Source organism: Hemitrygon akajei, chromosome 17 (assembly GCF_048418815.1).
Source record: "Hemitrygon akajei chromosome 17, sHemAka1.3, whole genome shotgun sequence".
NCBI classification, from domain to species: domain Eukaryota; kingdom Metazoa; phylum Chordata; class Chondrichthyes; order Myliobatiformes; family Dasyatidae; genus Hemitrygon; species Hemitrygon akajei.
Window position 1 is genome coordinate 1,348,327 of NC_133140.1, and position 22,591 is coordinate 1,370,917.

The 22,591-nt window shown below is 45.7% G+C and overlaps 1 protein-coding gene across 1 annotated transcript in view; it reads left to right on the forward strand.

Annotated features, from left to right (window-relative positions):
• The window catches only part of LOC140740438 (hydrocephalus-inducing protein-like), a 579,330-nt gene that overhangs the window by 293,222 nt on the left and 263,517 nt on the right, over positions 1 to 22,591 (forward strand). The window contains exons 34-36 of the mRNA XM_073069569.1: positions 995 to 1,114; positions 16,962 to 17,121; positions 19,613 to 19,785. Coding sequence (XP_072925670.1) covers positions 995 to 1,114; positions 16,962 to 17,121; positions 19,613 to 19,785 — 453 coding nt within the window. The remainder of the gene's footprint in view (positions 1 to 994; positions 1,115 to 16,961; positions 17,122 to 19,612; positions 19,786 to 22,591) is intronic.

Here is a 22,591-nt window from a genome sequence, read left to right on the forward strand (position 1 = left end):
GATTGAAGGAAAACTTGCAAGTTGAATCAGTGTTGGCAGCAATAGAAGTTATTAGAATTTGAAGGCTGTTTCAAATGAGAATTCTGCTGGTTTCATTATCTGATGTAAAGATAAATATTGTGGGTAAAATTTAACAGTTCATACAAAAATTGTCTGTGCAGTTGATAGTGGGGATCAAATATCCAGAGCAGAAGTTGTTCTCAACAGACTAGTCAGAATGGAAGAAAGGTAGTAAGTGGAATTCGGCCAAAGCAGCAAATTTGGTGAGGGTAAAAGGACAAAGTACACAGTAAACACTAAGAACTGTGGAGAGAACGAAGAAATTTGGGCTTCATGTCCATGCAGCTCTGAAGACAGAAAAAGCATGGAGATGAGGTTTTTGCAATAAGACTTGTACCCTGCAGTCATCTAGTTCTTTGTGCACGGCTGATGAGAATGGAGCATGCATGAGGTTAAGTTGCTATCATTTTGAAATTGATTGCTTTAAGTTATTTAAAATGTTTAAAATTTTAAAGCTTTTTAAATTAATTAAAACCTTTTACTTATCAATGTTTAATAGTTCAACTAGCTCTAGTAGTTTTTATATATAAGAAAATGGTGATGATACTCACCAGGTCAGGTTGGATCTGTGGGAAGGGAAACAGAGTCAATTTTTAGGGTTATTTACTTTTTTTCTTTTCCTTCAGGTGCCCATTGTGTATTTCCAGCATTTTCTGATTATATTTTGAGATTTCCAGCATTTTCAATTTTCTTAAATTTTGTGCCGCTATCTTACCTCAAGAATCAATGGTTTTATTCACCATTTTCTTGGGCTTACATGTCATGACCTTACCCAGAGTCCTATAACTGGGAATCCTGCTAGCTTCTTCCCACTGATTCCTGATCTGTGATGTGAGTGAGGTTGGTCACTGTATTATTTTTGATATCAGTGGACTTCACTGTTCATTTGCCAGGTGTCCTACTCTTACTTTATTCTTTTAACTTGTTTTTTTAGAGTGGTGTTCAGACATCGGATAAAGAGTTTGAAACAGCAGGAAATCCCTCGGAAGAAGTACGTTATGAGCACAGGGGTGTTTCAGTTTGGACCATTGCTCTGTGGAATCACTAGGGAAAGGCAAGTACGGGCAAACCATCTTACAGGTGTTTGGGTCATGTAAACTTGTCCTTACAGAATTCAAATCCAGTGTGCAAAAATTTGCAATACACAATAAATCTTGCTGTCATGGAATCTGTCTGAATAAATCATCACACTTTTTTTCTCTTTTTGCATTTCTTGAAACATATGCAGATGATGCAGCTTTATATTATGGAAAATGGTGATGGGCACTGTTTTCTAGGAGTGCAATCGCCCCCCCCCGCCCCCAATTTGGATCTCACCTGTAAAGGCATGAACAACCATGGTGGGCGATCATCATGCACATCGGATATTAGGATTATCTCAGTATCTCCAGGAATTAAAGTTTAGTCTCTGTCTCCGTATTACTACAAAAGGGGAGTAAAAAAGGACATTCAACATTAAGCATTGGGTTTTTTTTTCAAATTTTTATTAGCTGCATGTGTTTATTCTGAAGAATATTGAGGGTTGAAGAAATAAGAGATTAATTCATTGCGCAAGGAATTTGGCAATTAAGTCAAGTCACTTTTATTGTCATTTCGACCATAACTGCTGGTACAGTACATAGTAAAAACGAGGCAACGTTTTTTCGGGACCATGGTGTTACATGACACAGTACAAAAACTAGACTGCACTATGTAAAAAACAACACAGAAAAAAAAATACACTAGACTACATACCTACCCAGGACTGCGTAAAGTGCACAAAACAGTGCAGGCATTACAATAAATAATAAACAGGACAATAGGGCAGTAAGTTGGTGTCAGTCCAGGCTCTGGGTATTGAGGAGTCTGATGGCTTGGGGGAAGAAACTGTTACATAGTCTGGTCGTGAGAGCCCGAATGATTCGGTGCCTTTTCCCAGATGGCAGGAAGGAGAAGAGTTTGTATGAGGGGTGCGTGGGGTCCTTCATAATGCTGCTTGCTTTGCGGATGCAGTGTATAGTGTAAATGTTCGTAATGGCGGGAAGAGAGACCCCGATGATCTCGGCTGACCTCACTATCGGCTGCAGGGTCTTGCAATCCGAGGTGGTGCAATTTCTGAACCAGGCAGTGATGCAGCTGCTCAGGATGCTCTCAATACAACCCCTGTAGAAGGTGGTGAGGATGGGGGGTGGGAGATGGACTTTCCTCAGCCTTCACAGAAAGTAGAGACGCTGCTGGGTTTTCTTTGCTATGGAGCTGGTGTTGAGGGACCAGGTGAGATTCTCCGCCAGGTGAACACCAAGAAATTTGGTGCTCTTAGCAATCTCTACCGAGGAGCTGTCGATGTTCAGTGGGGAGTGGTCACTCCGTGCCCTCCTGAAGTCAACAACCATCTCTTTTGCTTTGTTCACATTCAGAGACAGGCTGTTGGCTCTGCACCAGTCCATTAGCTGCTGCACCACCTCTCTGTAAGCTGACTTGTCGTTCTTGCTGATGAAATCCACCACGGTCGTGTCATCGGCGAACTTGATGATGTGGTTCGAGCTGTGTGCTGCAGCACAGTCCTGGGTCAGCAGAGTGAACAGCAATGGACTGAGCACACAGTCCTGGGGAGCTCCCGTGCTCAGTGTTATAGTGTTGGAGATGCTGCTCCCGATCCGGACTGACTGAGGTCTCCCAGTCAGGAAGTCTAGGATCCAGTTGCAGAGGGAGGTGTTCAGGCCCAATAGGCTCAGCTTTTCTATCAGTTTCTGAGGGATGATTGTGTTGAATGCTGAACTGAAGTCTATGAACAGCATCTGAACATATGTGTCTTTTTTGTCCGGGTGGGTTAGGGCCAGGTGGAGGGTGATGGCAATGGCGCCGTCTGTTGAACGGTTGGGGCAGTACGCAAACTACAGGGGGTCCAGTGAGGGGGCAGCAGGGTCTTGATATGCTTCATGATGAGCCTCTTGAAACACTTCATGATGATGGATTTGGTAGTCATTGAGGCAGGACACTGAAGACTTCTTCGGCACAGGGACAATGGTGGCGGCCCTGAAGCACGTTGGAACGATGGTGCTGCTCAGGGAGATGTTGAAGATGTCAGTTAGAACATCTGCTAGCTGGTCTGCACATCCTCTGAGCACTCTACCAGGGATGTTGTCTGGTCCAGGAGCCTTCCGTGGGTTGACTCTGCACAGGGTTCTTTTCACATCGGCCACGGTGAGACACAGCACCTGAATCCACGTAATGAAACCATTCACACTGATAGTGGATAATTATCAATACCGAAATGCATGTTGACAATTATCAATACTGAAAAATAACTGTGTATTTGTGTAGTTTATTGAGCATTCACATTGAAGTTTTTAATTCTTTGATGTCTGGCAGGAATTTGCTGCCTGGCAAAAATGCCACTGTGTGACTGTCTTGGGATAGCCCTGTTGTAATTGCCCTTCAATCCAAGTGAGAGGTGTCCTGGAAAGAATGACATGATGCCTGTTGGAGACTGGTAACTCAACGGTGTGCTCAGAATTGCCTGAATCCAACAATTCGGGGATTCACAAGTTAGACACACTGTATTATCTGGGTTGTGATAATTGTAGGTGCTGTAACATCATTCAGTTGTACTGGAGATGATTTAGCTGTCATGCTTGGCTGATACTTTGAAAGGTTTACCTCTCCTTCCACTCTCTCAGATGAGAGGTTTTCTTATCAGAGATGCTGGGTTTATATTCCTCCGAGTTCAGAAGATTGAGGGGCAACCGAATGAAGACAATACAGTCCAAAGACGGGGGAGGAGTTGACAGGGTATACGTTGAGATGGGAGAGCCACATATTATAAAATAAGGAGCTGGTCATTTAAATCTGAGGTGTGTAAAAATTCCTTCTCTCAGAGGGGAGTGAATCCCTGGAATTCTGTCTTCGAAGGTGATGGAGGATCAGATCATTTGGTATCATTCTTTAAGGTGGAGATAGATAAGTGGTAAAGGAATTAAGGCCAGCCATGATCATGTTAAATGATGGAACAGCTTTGAAGTGCCTGTGACTGATTCTTGTTCCTATAGTCATGAGTTCTGGATTTTACTCTATTGACTAAAGTCCTGTAACTGGACTTGCACATATGACATCCTATTAAGATGACGATACTGAATGTATGCGTCAGGTTCTGATAAGCAAAAAGCTATGAAATCCACCAAAAAACATCACTAAAAATACCTTTCCTGAGGAAATAGTGTTAAATTATTGTCACGAACAGTGAAGGGGTGAATGATGATAAGGCGAATTTGAGGGATAAGCCAAGATGGTGAGTTGCAGAATCCTAGGCAAAGAAGTTCCCATACTCATTCTAATGGCCTGAGTGTGAAGTTGGATCACTCTGGGCGCCAGAAGGAGAAGTCAGGACAGAGAATAGGTCCCCGTCCAACTGGCCCAAAATGCAAGGTTGGATCGCTCTTGGGTACCAAACTGATTTTAAGAGCGTGTGAGCAACTTTAGGATGGGTGGCAATATCTGGGCCCAGAGCAAGTTGTGGGCGGAGACTTTCACTGCAGCAGTGCCTGGGTCCGAGTACAACGTACAATACGCTGCTTAGACAAATTAAATGCCAGCCCAGATCAGAGGCTAGAGTCAATTTCGCACTTTCTCCGTGATGATCACTCCTCTCTCCAGGGCACGGAGCCTTTTGCTGTTCCATTGTTGGGTCAATTTAAACGCTGGCCTAGATAGACTGAAAAGACAGGGTGACGGTCAGGACAAGAGCCAATTTTTCTTGTTCTCTACAAATATCATCTAAATGGAGCTGAGGCAAGAAGACTGCCCTGACTGCTGTGTTCCATGCTCACGAGTGTGATGAACTGATCGGCGAGGTTTTGGGCCTACTCCAGGCTGCTCCTTGGTTTCAATCTGAGGACTCAATTTTGGTTTGGAATGCTGTTGTTCGCTTTAAATGTTTGCATGACTTGCTTTTTTTTTCCATTGTTGGTCTTTTATTTTTATTTTTTTCTTTAGTTGGGTTGTTCTGGGTTTTTTGCTCTGTGGCTACCTGTGAGCAAGCAAATCTCAAGGTTGTATAATTTATATGTTCTTTGATAATAAATGAATTTTGAATCTCGAATCTTGACCTTGTCAAAGTCTTACTGAAATCATTAAATATACTGCCCTCATCATCACTCATTGTTACCTACTGAAAATCTGCAATCAGGTTAGTCAGATGTGACTTTTGCTTGACAAATACATACTGACTGTTCTTCATTAATAAGTGACTTTCTAAATGAAGATTTATCCTGAGCTTTAGAACAGATTCCTGCAGTTAGCCCAACATTGAAGTTAAACTAATAGGATTTTAATTATTTGGTTTGTCCCTTCTTAAATAATGTGAGAACAGTAACCATCCTCCCATCCCCAGTCACTACTCCATAGCCAGAGAGAAATGAAAAATAATAGTCATAGCTGTCAATATCATCGTTGACTCTGCAATTTCAGACAATAATATATATTCTTGCAAATGGTATGAATAGACATAGTGGAGAATACAATGTAGGGAAATCAACTGGGAGTTGATCCATTTGTCTAGAAAGATCTGGCTCTAGATTCTACCACTGAGGATCTTTGTTTCTGGAAAGCTTCCTTTCCATGCCTGTACCTGTCTGTGGAATAATCATGTTTGATAAATCCCTTCCCTGTTATGTTGTGAATGCTGCGGTAATATCCCAAGTGGAACAAGGTGCTTGATGCTAATTGATCACTTAAGTTTGAGAGGGTGATAAAGTAGGAGTCAAAACTACATCTCAGTTATGTGGACAATGTGAAACTACCAAATATTCTAGGGCAAAGTATTCACAGTTTAAGGAAGAAGTTTTGTTGTTGGTATCAGCCATAATAGTAGAAAGATGCAGCAGGGAAACCGTCAATCACCCATTTACAATCCCATTTTATTCTCCCCACATTGCTATTAATTCACCACAGGTTCTATAATTTATCTTGACACTAGGGATAATTCATGGCAGCCAATTATCCTACCAGCCTGCATGTTTTTGGGACATGAGAGAAAACCAGAGCAGCCCAGGAAAGCACAAGACACGGGGACAACCACGAAACAGTGGAGGAACTTGTGGATCAGACAGCATAGCTGACCCACTGCCTTCCCTGCTGAATCCATCCAATACTTTGTACGCTGCTCCAGGTTCCAAGATCTGCTGTCTTGTGCGTGGACAATCACAGGGAGAGCATTCAAACTTTGCACAGGCAGCACCCACAATCGGGATCGAACCCAGGTCAGAGTTACAGTCAAGCAATGATGTAATTGAAAGGCCGTGAATTACAGTCAAGGTGCAAAGGCAAGCTGGAATTTTTGGGAATCATGAAAAATCACAGTAACAGAATGTCATTAATCAAGCCTAATTGACTTTATTCCCTGGTTATTATTGTGATATGTTGTGGCATCTTCACCCTAATTCGGTGGTGGAATCAGCAGCTTACGTCAACCTTTAGACTGTAAGTAAACACGTCATCCCTTTCTGAGTCCCACTGCACTTCAAAGCTGCCTCACATTTGATTCAGCACATGACCATGTCTCTTTAATGTACAAGGATTTTGCATTCCATGAACATCTGACATCTTTGTCTAGATGTTTACTCACCTGGGAGATGATGATGCCTATCATCTTCATAATTATCTGCTTGGCTACACTTCCCATCATTTACCCTGCCCAAATTCCCAGAATGAAAGTCTGTAGTAAACATGTACAAGAATATTAGTTGCTGGTTACACTTGCAGTCTGTATATTTGGTTCCACTGACTGAACAGAATACATTTCATTCCATTTGTAAACCAATTATAAAGCGATGAGCAGATACAACCAGGTTGATATTCATGCATGTGTTTAGTACTGGCAACATGATCAAAGTTTACCATTACATCAGTCAAACGCGGATCTGTCTTTGTTCCCCTTTCACAAGTTTTCCTGAGCATCCTTCAGGCAGCTCATTAAAATCCTATGTCTGACCTGCTGAGTTCTTCCAGCATTTTGTGTGTGTTTCTTTAAATTCCTTGTTCTTTTCTGTCTATGCAAGCAGCACGTTCTTTTCAAAAGAATTTCTCCTCAGGTCTCCTCCCTCTGCCTCTGGAATGTGATTTCAATCATATTTTCCAACCATTTTTGTGTTTCCTTTGAATTTCCAGGCCTCCTTCCAACTCTTGATATTCCCTTCCCTCCCTTTTCCTTGGAAAGCTGGCCATTCTCCTCTGACCTTGAAATCATATTTCTGTCAATACTTTTCAGTCTCCTGATCTCCTCTTGAAAAGCCCATATAATATTCCTAAAACTCACCACTATTACTGAAGAAACGTTTGACTTCAATATTCTATTCCGGGACTGGTCTTACCAATATTCTAAGCAGTTCTCTCTCTAAAGACAGTCTTCCCTTTGGAAGGTCCCTTCCAAAAGAGCAATACAAATCTATTTGGTTTTGTGGTAAACTATGTATACCTGTCTGGACATGCCCCTCTGCTGACTGCTCCTGTGGCTCCTCCCACAGACCCCTGTATAAAGGTGATTGGGGCACTGCTCCTCCCTCAGTCTCCAAGATGCTGTGCTCCGTTTTGCTGCTAATAAAAGCCTATTGTTCATTTCCAGTCTCCGAGAGTTATTGATGGTGCATCAATTTTATTAACAGCAATTTTAAAACATGGAGAGCATTTTATGACCCGACAGATTGGATCTCGACCCTCAATCCCAGGAAGCCGGCAACGCTTTTGAACTCTGGCTAGCATGCTTCGAATCGTACATGGAGGAGATTCATGTGATCGAGCTTGCCACGATGCACAGAGTTCTCCTCTCCAGGGTCAGTCCACGGGTCTACTCCATGATCAGGGACCAAACGGACTACTAGAGCACGATGGATGCCCTCAAAAGACAATACCGGTGGCTGGTGAACACCGTCTACGCAAGACATCGCTTAGCAACACGGCAGCAGCGGACAGGAGAGACGAGCGCTGAGTTTGTCCAGGCCCTACAGACACTCGTGCGGGCCTGCGACTGCAGGGGGCTGACCGGCGGAACAGCATGTGGAGCTCCTGGTACGAGACGCCTTCGTTACGGGGATCAGGTCAGTGTACATGCGCCAGCGGCTGCTGAAACACGCTGATCTTACCTTATGTTCGGCGATCGAGCTGGCCGACACGCTGGAGGTTGCTCTGCACAACTCTGACGCTGTCCAGCCGCGTAATCTCCCGCTGGTCCCATGGACGCTGCAGATCCTGCAACCCGCCGGCGAATCGACCATGGCTGCTGCCAGTCGCAAGTCCGTGCAGTGTTACTTCTGCGGACTCGAAAAGCACCCCCGAAAACGCTGCCCGGCCCGAGAAGCTACCTGCTCCAGCTGCGGAAAGAAGGGCCATTTCGCCAAGGCCTGTAAGTCTAAACCAGATAGATAGATAGATAGATAGATAGATACTTTATTCATCCCCATGGGGAAATTCAACTTTTTTTTCCAATGTCCCATACACTTGTTGTAGCAAAACTAATTACATACATTACTTAACTCAGTAAAAAATATGATATGCATCTAAATCACTATCTCAAAAAGCATTAATAATAGCTTTTAAAAAGTTCTTAAGTCCTGGCGGTAGAATTGTAAAGCCTAATGGCATTGGGGAGTATTGACCTCTTCATCCTGTCTGAGGAGCATTGCATCGATAGTAACCTGTCGCTGAAACTGCTTCTCTGTCTCTGGATGGTGCTATGTAGAGGATGTTCAGAGTTATCCATAATTGACCGTAGCCTACTCAGCGCCCTTCGCTCAGCTACCGATGTTAAACTCTCCAGTACTTTGCCCACGACAGAGCCCGCCTTCCTTACCAGCTTATTAAGACGTGAGGCGTCCCTCTTCTTAATGCTTCCTCCCCAACATGCCACCACAAAGAAGAGGGCGCTCTCCACAACTGACCTATAGAACATCTTCAGCATCTCACTACAGACATTGAATGACGCCAACCTTCTTAGGAAGTACAGTCGACTCTGTGCCTTCCTGCACAAGGCATCTGTGTTGGCAGTCCAGTCTAGCTTCTCGTCTAACTGTACTCCCAGATACTTGTAGGTCTTAACCTGCTCCACACATTCTCCATTAATGATCACTGGCTCCATATGAGGCCTAGATCTCCTAAAGTCCACCACCATCTCCTTGGTCTTGGTGATATTGAGACGCAGGTAGTTTGAGTTGCACCATATCACAAAGCATATCACAAACCACGAGCGGGGTCGAGCAGCGCCACGTGCGAGGCATGGGGGTCGCCATCTTGGTCACTGCCATCATGCCTGCCCACCGAGTGCGAGGCATGGGGGGGGCCATCTTTGTCGGTGCCACCTCGCCCCACCCCCGACCCACCAGTGCTTACCGGGCACCAAGACGGCGATGCAACTCTGGCCTCCGTGACCCTCGACCAAAGCGCTCCTCACCAGCTCGCAAGCTCGCAATGATGGACATCCTGGTGGAGGGGCACAGGACTAGCTGCCTGTTTGACACGGGCAGCACTGAGAGTTTTATTCACCCGGACACAGTGCAACGCTGCGGACTCGTGACACGGTCGGTAAGCCAGAGGGTCACCATGGCTTCTGGATCGCATTCCACAGACATCCGGGGGGGTTGTGTATCGACATTGGTGGTGCAGGGCACAGAATATCGGGACTTTGTGTTACTGGTCATGCCTCAACTGTGTGCCCCTGTGCTATTGGGGCTGGACTTCCAGAGCCACCTGAAAAGTGTAACTATGGCATATGACGGGCCCCTCCCACCACTCACTGTCAGAAATCCTCAGTTTTGTGGGACTTCGTCATATACCCCGCCACTGACCACACACACACACCGACACACACATCCCACCCAGCACCATGCCGACAGCCGCGCTACTGACACCACTTGCAGCCTCTCCACCCTCAAGATCCCTCCCCCACCGCTGTTCACCTACCTGACCCCCGACTGTAAACCTGTGGCAACTAAAAGCAGGAGGTACAGCGCGGGGGACAGGGCCTTCATTCAGTCGGAGGTGCAGCGGCTGCTCAGGGAGGGGATCATTGAGCCAAGCACAAGTCCTTGGAGGGTCCAGGTGGTCGTTGTTCGGACCGGGCAGAAAAGTAGGATGGTCGTGGACTATAGCCAGACCATCAATAGGTTCACACAGTTTGACACGTACCCCCTAACCCGCATCGTGGATATGGTCAATCAGATAGCTCAGTACAAGGTGTACTCGACCATAGACCTGAAATCCGCTTACCATCAGCTCCCAATCCGCCCGGAGGACCACCCCTACACCGCCTTCGAGGCGGGCAGCAGGCTCTATCACTTCCTGCGCGTCCCCTTCGGTGTCACAAATGGTGTCTCTGTCTTCCAGAGGGAAATGGACCGGATGGTGGACCAGTGCCAACTGAAGGCCACGTTCCCATATCTGGATAACATCACCATCTGCGGTCACGACTGGCAGGATCACAACACCAACCTCCAATGATTTTTCCAAGCGGCCAAAGCTCTTAACCTTACCTATAACAGGGACAAGTGTGAGTTCGGAACCACCTGACTTGCTATCCTTGGGTATGTCGTGGAGAACGGGGTCATTGGCCCTGACCCCGACCATAAGCGCCCCCTGTTGGAACTCCCTCTTCCCACCACCCTCAGAGCCCTCAAACGGTGCCTGGGCTTCTTTTCCTATTACGCCCAATGGGTCCCTCATTACGCAGACAAGGCCCGCCCCCTGGTCAAGTCCACCGCATTTCCCCTCTCAGCCGAGGCCAGCGCGGCCTTCAGCCACATTAAAGGGGACATTGCCAAAGCAACGATGCATGTGGTGGACGAGACCATTCACTTCCAAGTAGAGAGTGACGCCTCCAACTTCACGCTGGCTGCTACCCTCAATCAGGCAGGAAGGCTGGTAGCATTCTTCTCTTGTACCCTTCAAGGCCCTGAAATTCGGCACTCCGCGGTGGAGAAAGAAGCCCAGGCCATAGTGGAAGCTATTAGGCACTGGAGGCACTATCTCACTGGCAAAAGGTTCTCCTTGTTGACCGACCAGCGCTCAGTTGCGTTCATGTTTAGCAACCAACAGCGGGGCAAAATCAAAAATCGTAAAATTTTGCGGTGGAGAATAGAACTCTCCACCTACAACTATGACATCCTGTACCGGCCTGGAAGGCTCAATGAGCCCCCTGATGCCCTATCCCGGGAAGCGTGTGCCAGCGCGCAGCTCGACCGGCTATATGCCCTCCATGCAGATCTTTGCCACCCGGGGGTCACCCGACTTTACCATTTCGTGAAAGCCCGGAACCTGCCTTACTCCCTTGAGGAAATCAGGATGATGACCAGGGTCTGTCAAGTCTGCGCTGAGTGCAAACCGCACTTCTACCGTCCTGAACAGGCACAACTTATCAAGACCACCCCACCCACCCCTTTGAGCGACTGAGTGTCGACTTTAAGGGCCCCCTTCCCTCCACCGACCGCAATGTGTACTTTCTTAACATAATCAACGAGTACTCGCGGTTCCCCTTTGCCATCCCCTGCCCCGATACCACTGCCACGTCCGTCATAAAAGCCCTGCACCAGTTCTTCACTCTGTTCAGATATCCCTGCTATATCCACAGTGATAGAGGGTCCTCGTTTATGAGTGACGAGCTGCGCCAGTACCTGCTGGCTAGGGGTATTGCTACTAGTAGGACCACGAGCTATAATCCCCAGGGGATTATGGACAGGTGGAGAAGAAGAATGCCACGATGTGGAAGGCCACACTCTTAGCCCTTAGGTCAAAGGGATTGCCAGTCTCTGGCTGGCAGGAGGTCCTCCCCGAGGCGCTCCACTCCATCCGCTCCCTGTTATGCACGTCCACCAATGCCACCCCTCATGAGCGACTCTTTTCTTTTCCCAGGAAGTCTGCCACTGGGACCACCCTACCGGCTTGGCTGACGTCCCCAGGGCCAGTGCTGCTTCGGAAACATGTGAGGAGCAATAAATACTCCCCGATGGTCGAGCGGGTTCACCTTCTACATGCGAACCCCCAGTATGCCTACGTGGTCTTACCTGATGGGCGGGAGGACACGGACTCAGTCCATGACCTGGCGCCCGCAGGAGCACCAGACCCCTACACCAAACACTCCACGGTGACTATGAACCCCGTACCCACCGATGTATTTACCCACGAGACACCGTGCACTCTAAGCCCTACACAGACTCCTCACGACACTCCCATACCAGGCGCCGCACCTCAAGTCAGGGCAGAGCCAGCACAACCACCATCACCGGTGCAATCACCACCGGTGCTACGTAGATCACAGCGACAGACTCGACCACCTGATAGACTTAACCTGTAAATATACTTGTAAGAAACTTCGCCCCGTGGGGACTCTCTTTTAAAACAAAGGAGGGGTGAATGTGGTAAACTATGTATACCTGTCTGGACACGCCCCTCTGCTGACTGCTCCTGTGGCTCCTCCCCCCCGCTGACTGCTCCTGTGGCTCCTCCCACAGACCCCTGCTGACTGCTCCTGTGGCTCCTCCCACAGACCCCTGCTGACTGCTCCTGTGGCTCCTCCCACAGACCCCCGCTGACTGCTCCTGTGGCTCCTCCCACAGACCCCTGCTGACTGCTCCTGTGGCTCCTCCCACAGACCCCTGCTGACTGCTCCTGTGACTCCTCCCACAGACCCTGCTGACTGCTCCTGTGGCTCCTCCCACAGACCCACAGCTCCTGTGGCTCCTCCCACAGACCCCTGCTGACTGCTCCTGTGGCTCCTCCCACAGACCCCCGCTGACTGCTCCTGTGGCTCCTCCCACAGACCCCTGCTGATTGCTCCTGTGGCTCCTCCCACAGACCCCTGCTGACTGCTCCTGTGGCTCCTCCCACAGACCCCTGCTGACTGCTCCTGTGGCTCCTCCCACAGACCCCTGCTGACTGCTCCTGTGGCTCCTCCCACAGACCCACTGCTCCTGTGGCTCCTCCCACAGACCCCTGCTGATTGCTCCTGTGGCTCCTCCCACAGACCCCCGCTGACTGCTCCTGTGGCTCCTCCCACAGACCCCTGCTGACTGCTCCTGTGGCTCCTCCCACAGACCCCTGCTGACTGCTCCTGTGGCTCCTCCCACAGACCCCCTGCTCCTGTGGCTCCTCCCACAGACCCCTGCTGACTGCTCCTGTGGCTCCTCCCACAGACCCCTGCTGACTGCTCCTGTGGCTCCTCCCACAGACCCCCTGCTCCTGTGGCTCCTCCCACAGACCCCCTGCTGACAGCTCCTGTGGCTCCTCCCACAGACCCCTGCTGACTGCTCCTGTGGCTCCTCCCACAGACCCCTGCTGACTGGTCCTGTGGCTCCTCCCACAGACCCCCTGCTCCTGTGGCTCCTCCCACAGACCCCCTGCTGACTGCTCCTGTGGCTCCTCCCACAGACCCCTGCTGACTCCTCCCACAGACCCCTGCTGACTGCTCCTGTGGCTCCTCCCACAGACCCCTGCTGACTGCTCCTGTGGCTCCTCCCACAGACCCCTGCTGACTGCTCCTGTGGCTCCTCCCACAGACCCCTGGATAAAGGCGATTGGGGCACTGCTCCTCCCTCAGTCTCCGAGATGTCGTGCTCCCTTTTGCTGTTAATCAAAGCCTATCGTTCACTTCCAGTCTCTGAGAGTTATTGATGGTGCATCAGGTTTCTTCAGTCTTTTCCCTACCAATGACCAGAGATGTAATGGCTGCAAGAGTAGCCCATAGGTTTCTAGTGACAAGTCACTTATTATCTATCTCCTGACTACCGAAACCCTGTCTATTATTGAAATGTCTGTACTGTGATGGAAAACTCTACATTCCTGTACAGGTGCCTTTACAACAGTACCCAAGAAACACAGCATCATTGAAAACAACATCCTATGTGATTGGCACCCTGTTCTCCAAACTAAACCTTCTACTACCAGCAAATTGTGGCTACCATGCATACCATCTATTAAGTGCAACGTAGTGACTTGCCAAGTCTTCACCTACACTTCCTTCCAAGCCAGAGACTTCTCCCACCTGTGCTTCTTTTAAAGTTGTAAATATATCACCAAGTATACTACTGGAACTGGCTCCAAAGCAGTACCTTCAGTTCAAGTATGGCAGTGGTTGAAGAAGGTGAATTACCATCGTATTCTTGTTGACAATTAAAGATGGACAACAATGCTGAGCATCCCTCTGATTCCTCATCCTATAATCAAGTGTCACAGAGTCAAACAGCACAATAACAGGTCCTTTGGGTCCTTCAAGCCTAACATTTTGCCCATCTACGTTAATCCCATTTGCCCACCTCCTATGCCTTGTGTATTTAGACCATAAGACCACAAGACATAGCAGAATTAGGCCATTTGGCCCATCGAATCTGCTCTGCCATTCAATCATGCATGATGCTGTTTTCCCCTCCTCAGCCCCACTCCCAGTAACCTTTGATGCTGTGGCCAGTCAAGAACCTATCAATCTTTGCCGTACATGCACCCACTGTTGTAACAAATTCAACATATTTACCACTCTAGCTGAAGAAATTTCTATGCATCCCTGTTTTAAATGGATGCCCCTCTCTCCAGAGGCTGTGCCCCCTTGTCCTAGACTACCCCACCATGGGAAACATCCTTTCCACTTCTACTCTGTCTAGGCCTGTCAAGATTTCAATGAGATTCTCCCCTCATCCTTCCAAATTCCATGGGCTCTTAACTTGGTAAGCAGGCTCATGAGTGGCACATCGTTAAAGGCTTTTGGAAAATTCAAATATACAACATCCACTGCTTCCCCTTTATCTACCCTACTTGTAAAGTTCTCAAAGAATTCCAACAGGTTCGTCAGGCAAGATTTTCCCTTAAGGAAACCATACTGTCTTTGTCCTATCTTGTTGTGGTCATCATGTACTCCATAACCTCATTCTTAAAGATTGACTCCAACAGCTTCCCAACCACTGAGGTCAGGCTACCTGGTCTATAATTTCCTTTCTGCTGCCTTCCTCCTTTCTGAAAGAGTGGAGTGACATTTGCAATTTTCCTGTCCTCTGGAACCATGCCAGAGTCCAGCCAGAGATTCTTGAAAGATCATTATCAATGGCTCTGCAATCTCGACCGCTACCTCTTTCAGAACCCTAGAGTGCCGTTCAGCTGGTCTGGGTCACTTATGTACCATTTGGTCTTTCAGCTTTTAGAGCATCTTCTCCATTGTATTACTAACTGCACTCACTTCTCTTCCCTCACACCCTTCAACACCTGGAAAACTGCTGGTGTCTTCCACAGTGAAGACTGATGTAAAATACTCACTGAGTTGTCCCCTCTCCTTGTCCTCCTGTTATTATTTCTCTGGCCTCATTTTCTATATTCACACTCATCTCTCTTTCATTTTTTTATATACAGGTGTCCCCTGCTTTACGGATGTTCGCTTTGCGCCACTTTGCTTTTACAAAAGACCAACATTACTAACCTGTTTTCGCATTACAAAGAGGATTTTCACCTTTATGAACATTTTTCCCATATAAATTAATGGTTCTTTGCTTTACACCATTTCAGCTTAAGAAAGGTTTCACAGGAACGCTCCATCTTTGTAAAGGGGGAGGACGCCTGTACATGAAAAGCCTTTTGCTATTCACCTTGATATCATTTACTAGCTTGCTTTCAAATTTCATCTTTCCCACCAAATGATTCTTGTAGTTGCTCTCTGGAGGATTTTAAAAGCTACCCAGTCCTGGACTCTATTATCCAGGCCAGATTAAAACTAACTACAACTCTGACAAAGCTTCAGTTTTCAAATATCTGAACCTCCGTGAGGCTGGATTGAAGTGCCAGGGTCCAGGCCCAAGAGCACGGGAGAAACTGATGTTTGGTCGGTTTAGGAATTGAGCAGGTTTAAAAAATCAAGGCCAAGGGAAAGGATGAACTGATGTTTAGATTAATGTTATGTGAAGTTTACTTTCTCTAGTGCTGAACTAACTCTGCAGCTGTGGTTTCCGACCATCAGCTCTTGATTCAGGGCTGAACTGTCTCTGTGTCACCAGTGTCCGGCCGTAACACTGAACTGTCTCCGTGTGACCGGTGTCCGGCCGGAACACTGAACTGGCTCCGTGTGACCGGTGGCCGGCCGGAACACTGAACTGGCTCCATGTGACCGGTGTCCGGCCGGAACACTGAACTGTCTCCGTGTGACCAGTGTCCGGCCGGAACACTGAACTGTCGCCGTGTGACCGGTGGCCGGCCGGAACACTGAACTGTCGCCGTGTGACCGGTGGCCGGCCGGAACACTGAACTGTCGCCGTGTGACCGGTGGCCGGCCGGAACACTGAACTGGCTCCTTGTGACCAATGTCTGGCCGTAACACTGAACTGGCTCCGTGTGACCAATGTCTGGCCGTAACACTGAACTGGCTCCGTGTGACCAATGTCTGGCCATAACACTGAACTGTCTCCGTGGCTGTGGGTTTACTTTTTGGGACTCTGAGGTCATGCTTCGTTCAGAATTTATTTACTTTTTTACATGATTTGATCCTATTTCACTCATTGGGTGTTTCATAATTTTGGTTTTGTCTTTTTTGTAGTAGTTTATATTGTGTTTCTTTGTTTTGTCGCTGCCTGCATGAAGACAAATCTCAAAGCTGTATATGGTATAGATAAAGATACTTTGAACTTTTAACACTTACCCCATGACCAAGTGTTTGGTTGCCTGTCCTGATATCTCCGAATGACGTTTGCTGTTAAACTTTGGTTGGTGTTTCTTTGTAATTTAGATTACTTTGTACAAGAGATGTTACTGGTTGTTGTTGTTTGAGTGTTCTGACTGTCTTGAATATCTGCATTCTCATTTGAGCAATTAAATACATGGAACGGGACCCAGAACCCTGGGAGAGGTAACACAAATGAAGAGCAAATACCTTAATTACTTGTCACTAGATTGTAAGATGTTTTTGATTATAGGTACAAGGAGGGCCAACATCCAGAAAACAGGGAGATTATCAAAGTTGTGAATACCTCATCAATGGAAGCTGAAGTTTTCTTCTGTTACCAGCATGATATTAAAGCTGCCACCTACCTCGTAGATCCACCAAGTCTGACACTCGCAGCTCATCAAGAAACGGTTTGTACCTTTACTAAGATGATATCATGCAATGGTACCATTGTTTCCCCTTGCTTTGTTAAAGTCTGCAACTGTGGCAACAACTACTATTTATTTTTAATTTATTTGACAGGGTTGAATACAAGTAAGTACTGTTTTTGTTATTTTTTTCATTGGTAAAAGGGTATAATATATAACTGGGATGGATTTAACAAGTACAGTGCTTGTTTAATGAAATGAGGCATAAAATTTTAGTGAATAACAACAGACAGAATAAGTTTTGATTTAGTTAACAATTCAGTATAGCTATTTGTTAATGTTGTTAGAGTAATTATTTTGACAGGTCTTAATATTTTATTCTGCATTCTTTTTTCCTGCTTTTGTACACATGTATGGAATAACCTTTCTGGATGATATGTTATCAACATTTTCACTGTATCTTGGTGTTTATAACAACAATAAACCAATTGTAGCCCCCTGGCTGTGCCTCAGGCTCGCTCAGCTCGTTCTCGTCTAGGGGGAGCAGCCTTCAGCCCCGCCAAACTGGGTAATCAGCTGGTGTGGATGCCGTGTGATGTCCCCACCCCGCCAAAGAACGAACAGGACACCATCTGCGATTAAAGGATTACACTTTATAGAGATTACTAGAACTAAGTGATTAATAACAATACAGTATATATGAAGGAAAAAATAAAGAAAAGGTGCCAAACCATATCAAAGTCCAAACCACTTCGTGCACAACCATTGGAGCTCAATCAACAAAGTCTTCTGGCCACCATTCGATCCCCTCAGACCTCCTCGACTCGCAGCTCAGGACCACCCGAAGTGATCAACTAAGCACCCCCGGCACATCTCTCTCCTCTCCTCGCCGAACCTCCTGGCCTCAGACCCCCGCTCGGGGTCCGTTCCGTCGCCCAGCTTACATCATCGTGTCCTATCTCTCTCACCCCCTCACGTCGACTCCCCAAAATGCTCACCAACAATAGTTTACAGACCCAAAAGAAAGAATAACATTAATCCCAATTGGTTAACAAATGAATACAATTCACGATATCAGTAATTTTAACCCAAACAAACTGCGAGAGAAAGCACTTATCATAACAAAGAAGCAGTCCTACTTTTAACAAAACAAAGAAGCTATTTTGATTAACTTATGCAGAAACATAAAGAAGAAACCCCAATACACAAATAAAACCCCCACAAAAGAAGAAACCCCTTACACAATTACCAGTTAATGAGCATGCTTACTGAAGATTATTGATGTGTGCTTGAGTAGAGTATAGAGGGGTGAGCTGGGGACAGAGTGGAATGCTTCAGTTGAACATTATAGATATGGGACGATGACTGTCAGCATTCAATATAGATACTTGGTATTGTTTATGAGGATACAGTAAAGACATTGGATGGTGCTGACAAGGGAACGGGATAGACAGCTTTGATGATGTTTATGTGCATGGGTTGTAAACGAGAGAGAAGACAAAGATTTTCGATTGATGCTATTAGTGTAGATTTTTTTATTAGTAGTGTTAATGAGATAGTGTTAGGTTTGGATATTATATTGTTCTATTTTTATTTGATTTTTAGATGGAATTGTTCAGTGTTGTCTTAGATTAGGTTAGTAAAGGAGACCTCGATGACCACTGTGAATCGTGTCACTGGAAATAGTGTTTTCTTTTTGGGTGTTATTAGAGTATTAACTTTGATTAGATGATGTTTAAGAGGGTACGTTTGGGTTAGTGTAAGTTTGATGGTTTGGGTGGTTACTTTTTATTATTTAGAAAGTATAAAGTTTGATTGGATGATATTAGAGTGTTTGTAATTTCCATCAGTGCAACCTGAACTTGATGTATGTGTGCCATGTACATTTTGATTGAACTGGCTGAAGTACTGAAGAATGTTAATGACAATGTGTGTTGACCTTAAATGGAACTGAGTGTTTAGTGCAGACTTTAATTGGATGGTACAGAGTGTAACCTAAACTCTAGATGATATTAGTAGAACTACTGTAAATTTGGCTGATCAGCATCAAAGAACATTGAGTCTAGACTCTAGGCTGTGGTCCTGAGATTATATTTAGCAGTTGATTTTGATTGGTACATTTTGAAGTTTATAAATTACCTTGTCAGTGCTATACCTCAAGGACATTTTTACATGTGGCATTATCAGTACCAAATTGGCCATGATCTTCATGTGGTGAAGGTGTTCTGGTTGGTTTTCTGCCGTGGTGATCCCTTGTAAACTTCCCGTTCATTCTTCTTCATTCTGACAAGCCTCATTCAGGAATGCACTTTTCATGTTTTTATGATGAAGAATAGTCAGTGGCCAGGGTGAGAGATTCCATTATCATGGTACACAGTGATGGCACAAGGAAGTTAGATGAAAAGGAATAAATGAACATGGAATGAATGAGGACATTGAAAGGAGCAATGTAAATGTCTTCAGTGAAAAATAGATCCAGTGGCCTGATGTGTTTAGTTATAACAACAGTTGACATCACAAATATATCTTCCAGGACATCACGATCTGGGCCTATCCAACCAGCCCTGGGAAATTTGATGACAGTCTTGTCTGTTGTATACGAGAAAATCCTGAACCGGTCCTCTTTAAGGTTTCCTGTTATGGAGTCCGTGCGGAGCTGGAGGTTGACCGCAAACAGCTGCACTTTGACAAAATTATTCTTCACAGGTCAGTTTTCTTCAAAGTTATCCAATGGATATAGCAGCAACATGTTACAAATAGCCATATCAAGGTATTCTCTATTCAAGAGTGCTAATTTAAAGCTGTGTCAGGGACACCGTTATTAACAATCAATATGACTGAAAGGCTATTCAATTTAACACTCATCAATTACTGCATGGTCACTTTCCCAGTGGGAATATGGTGAGTGTATAACGAAGCAAGGAGTAGAAGATACCCATCTGTCTGGGCACAAAAAGCATCTTTGCCACACCTTGTTGCAGCCTACATGCTCCCTGCTGTAGCTCAGTCCCGATCATTCACACACCATTTTCTTTGCTGCTTCTTAAGTACTTACCTTGTTCTTTTGTATTGAGCAGTGACTTGTTTAAGCCACTTTTGTGAAATTTAGGTGGTTTTTCACACTAAGTAACAATACGTTACTGTAGCTTAATAGTAAAACTAAAGTAGTATAAGCAGGCGTTCAAAATGAGATAAGATTATTGCACCAACACCCACATCTAACCTTGAGTTGTGTACGTGAATTTTGTATTTTCTCCTCTGTAATCATACGGTTTTGTATGGATCTTCCAATCTCCTCCCACATCACTGTAATTGCCCCTGGAGTGGTTAAGGGGAGGAGATATTGGGAAGAATTAATTACAGAACATTAGTGAGGGATTGCATAGACTGAGTTGAAATAGCTCCTCCTGTGATAAAAGGGAAGATGAAATGTGCTGTGTGGAAATAGAGCCTCTGAAATATTGACAGAAGCAACTGGACTTAGTCATGCTTTTACTTCTGATTTGGAGCCAGATTTATCTCATCAGTCTCGATGATATCAGGAGAGGTACCCAGCCTCTGCTGTTAGAGTTCCACGGCAGAAGGTAACGAATCATCTTCTGCAGGGAATTTCTATAGTACCTAACCTTTGTACAGAAGTCGGACAGTAAATGTGTAGCTCAGAACTCATGTCAGAGGCAGAATGGAGGTTCCAGAATCTCATGGGGAAATATCAGCAGATGGCCAGAACTGAGAGCTTGAAGTATGATACGAGTTAGGCATTAAACTGCTTTATTAAAACCTACTCATAACAACAGAGGGTGTTATTTTAAACTGGATCATTTATCTAGTTACTAGTGTACACGTAATCATGCACATTACAACATTATATGGTGGCACAGTGCCAATTGTTAGACTGGGATTCAGTCTCTGCTGCTGTCTGCAGGGCAGCTTGTATCTTCTCCCCATGACTGTGTTGGTTTCCAACAAATGCTCTGGTTTCCTCCACGTTTCAGAGGTATACAAGTAAGGGTTAGTAAGTTAAGGGCACGCTTCGATTGTGCTGGAAGCAAAGCAACACTTGCCTCCAGCACATCTCGGACTGTGTTGGTCCTTGTATGTTTCAATGTACATTCAAAGTTCAAAGTAAATTCATTATCAAAGTACATGTATGTCACCATATACTATCCTGAGATACATTTTCACAGATACAACAAACACAACAGAATCAATGAAACCCTACAGGATGGACAAATAACCAATGTGCAAAAGACTGTGAAAAACAGAAAGCAAAAATTAATAATAATAATAAATAGATAAATAAGCAATAAATATCGAGAACATGACATGAAGAGTCTTTGAAAGTGAGTCCATAGGTACAGGGAACAGTTGAATGATGGGGCAAATGAACTTCAGTGGTTATCCCAACTGGTTCAAGAACCTGAAGGATGAGGGATAAATAATGGCTCCTGAACCTGGTGGTGTGGGTCCTGAGGCTCCTATACCTTCGTCCTGATGGAAGCCGTGAGAAGAGAGCATGACCCGGGCGATGGGGGTTCTAGATAATGGATGCTGCTTTCCTGTGACAGACCTCTATCTAGGTGTGTTCAATGGCAGGGAGGGCTTGAACAGTGATGGACTGGGCTGAATCCACTAGAGCATTGGTATTCACATACTCGGTCATGGTGCAACCAGTCAATATACTCTCCCCAGCATAACTGAAGTTTCAGATGATATGTTGAATCTTCATTTGTACATGTGATGAATAAAGCTAATCTCTTTAATCTATTTAACACAGACCATTTAAATGTCCATGAAGTTCTAAATCATTTAATAACTGCCATCATTGGATTTGTAATTGTTATGAAGTAGAGAATGCCTATCATTGGGCTTTAGTTGTTTGCAGTCCCAAAGATGGGCAGTTACGTTGTTGTTTAGAATTGGACCATCTCTGAACATGGAATTAAACAAAAAATACTAATGGATTATTAAGAACAAATGCTGAAAGGTGAAAATAGAAACAAGAAGTGTTGGAAATAGCAACTTGGGTGACAAGAACAAATAATTGGTTGTGGACTTCAGAAAGAGTAAGTCAGGGGAACACACAGCAGTTCACATCGAGTGGTGAGCAGCTTCACGTTCTGTGTGTCAGCATCTTGGAAGATCTGTCCTGGGTCCAGCACATTGACGCATTGAAAAAGAAGGTGTGCTTGTGGTTCTACTTCAAGAAGAATTTGTTGGGATTTGGTATGTCACCAAAGAATTTTTGCAAATTCCTGAAGATGTGTGGTGTGGAGCATTTGGACTGGTTGATTCCCAGCCCAGTATGGAAGCTCCAATGCTCAGAATTGCAAGAGACTGGGATGTATGTAGGCTCAGCCAGGTCCATCATGTCCGCACCCTCTCCACCATCAAGGAAATCTTCAAGGGGCGGTGCATCAAAAGGCTGCCTCTATCACTAATCTGGGACCTGAACCTTTATCACTACTACCATCAGGGAGGAGTGAAAACTTACACTCAACAATTTAACAAC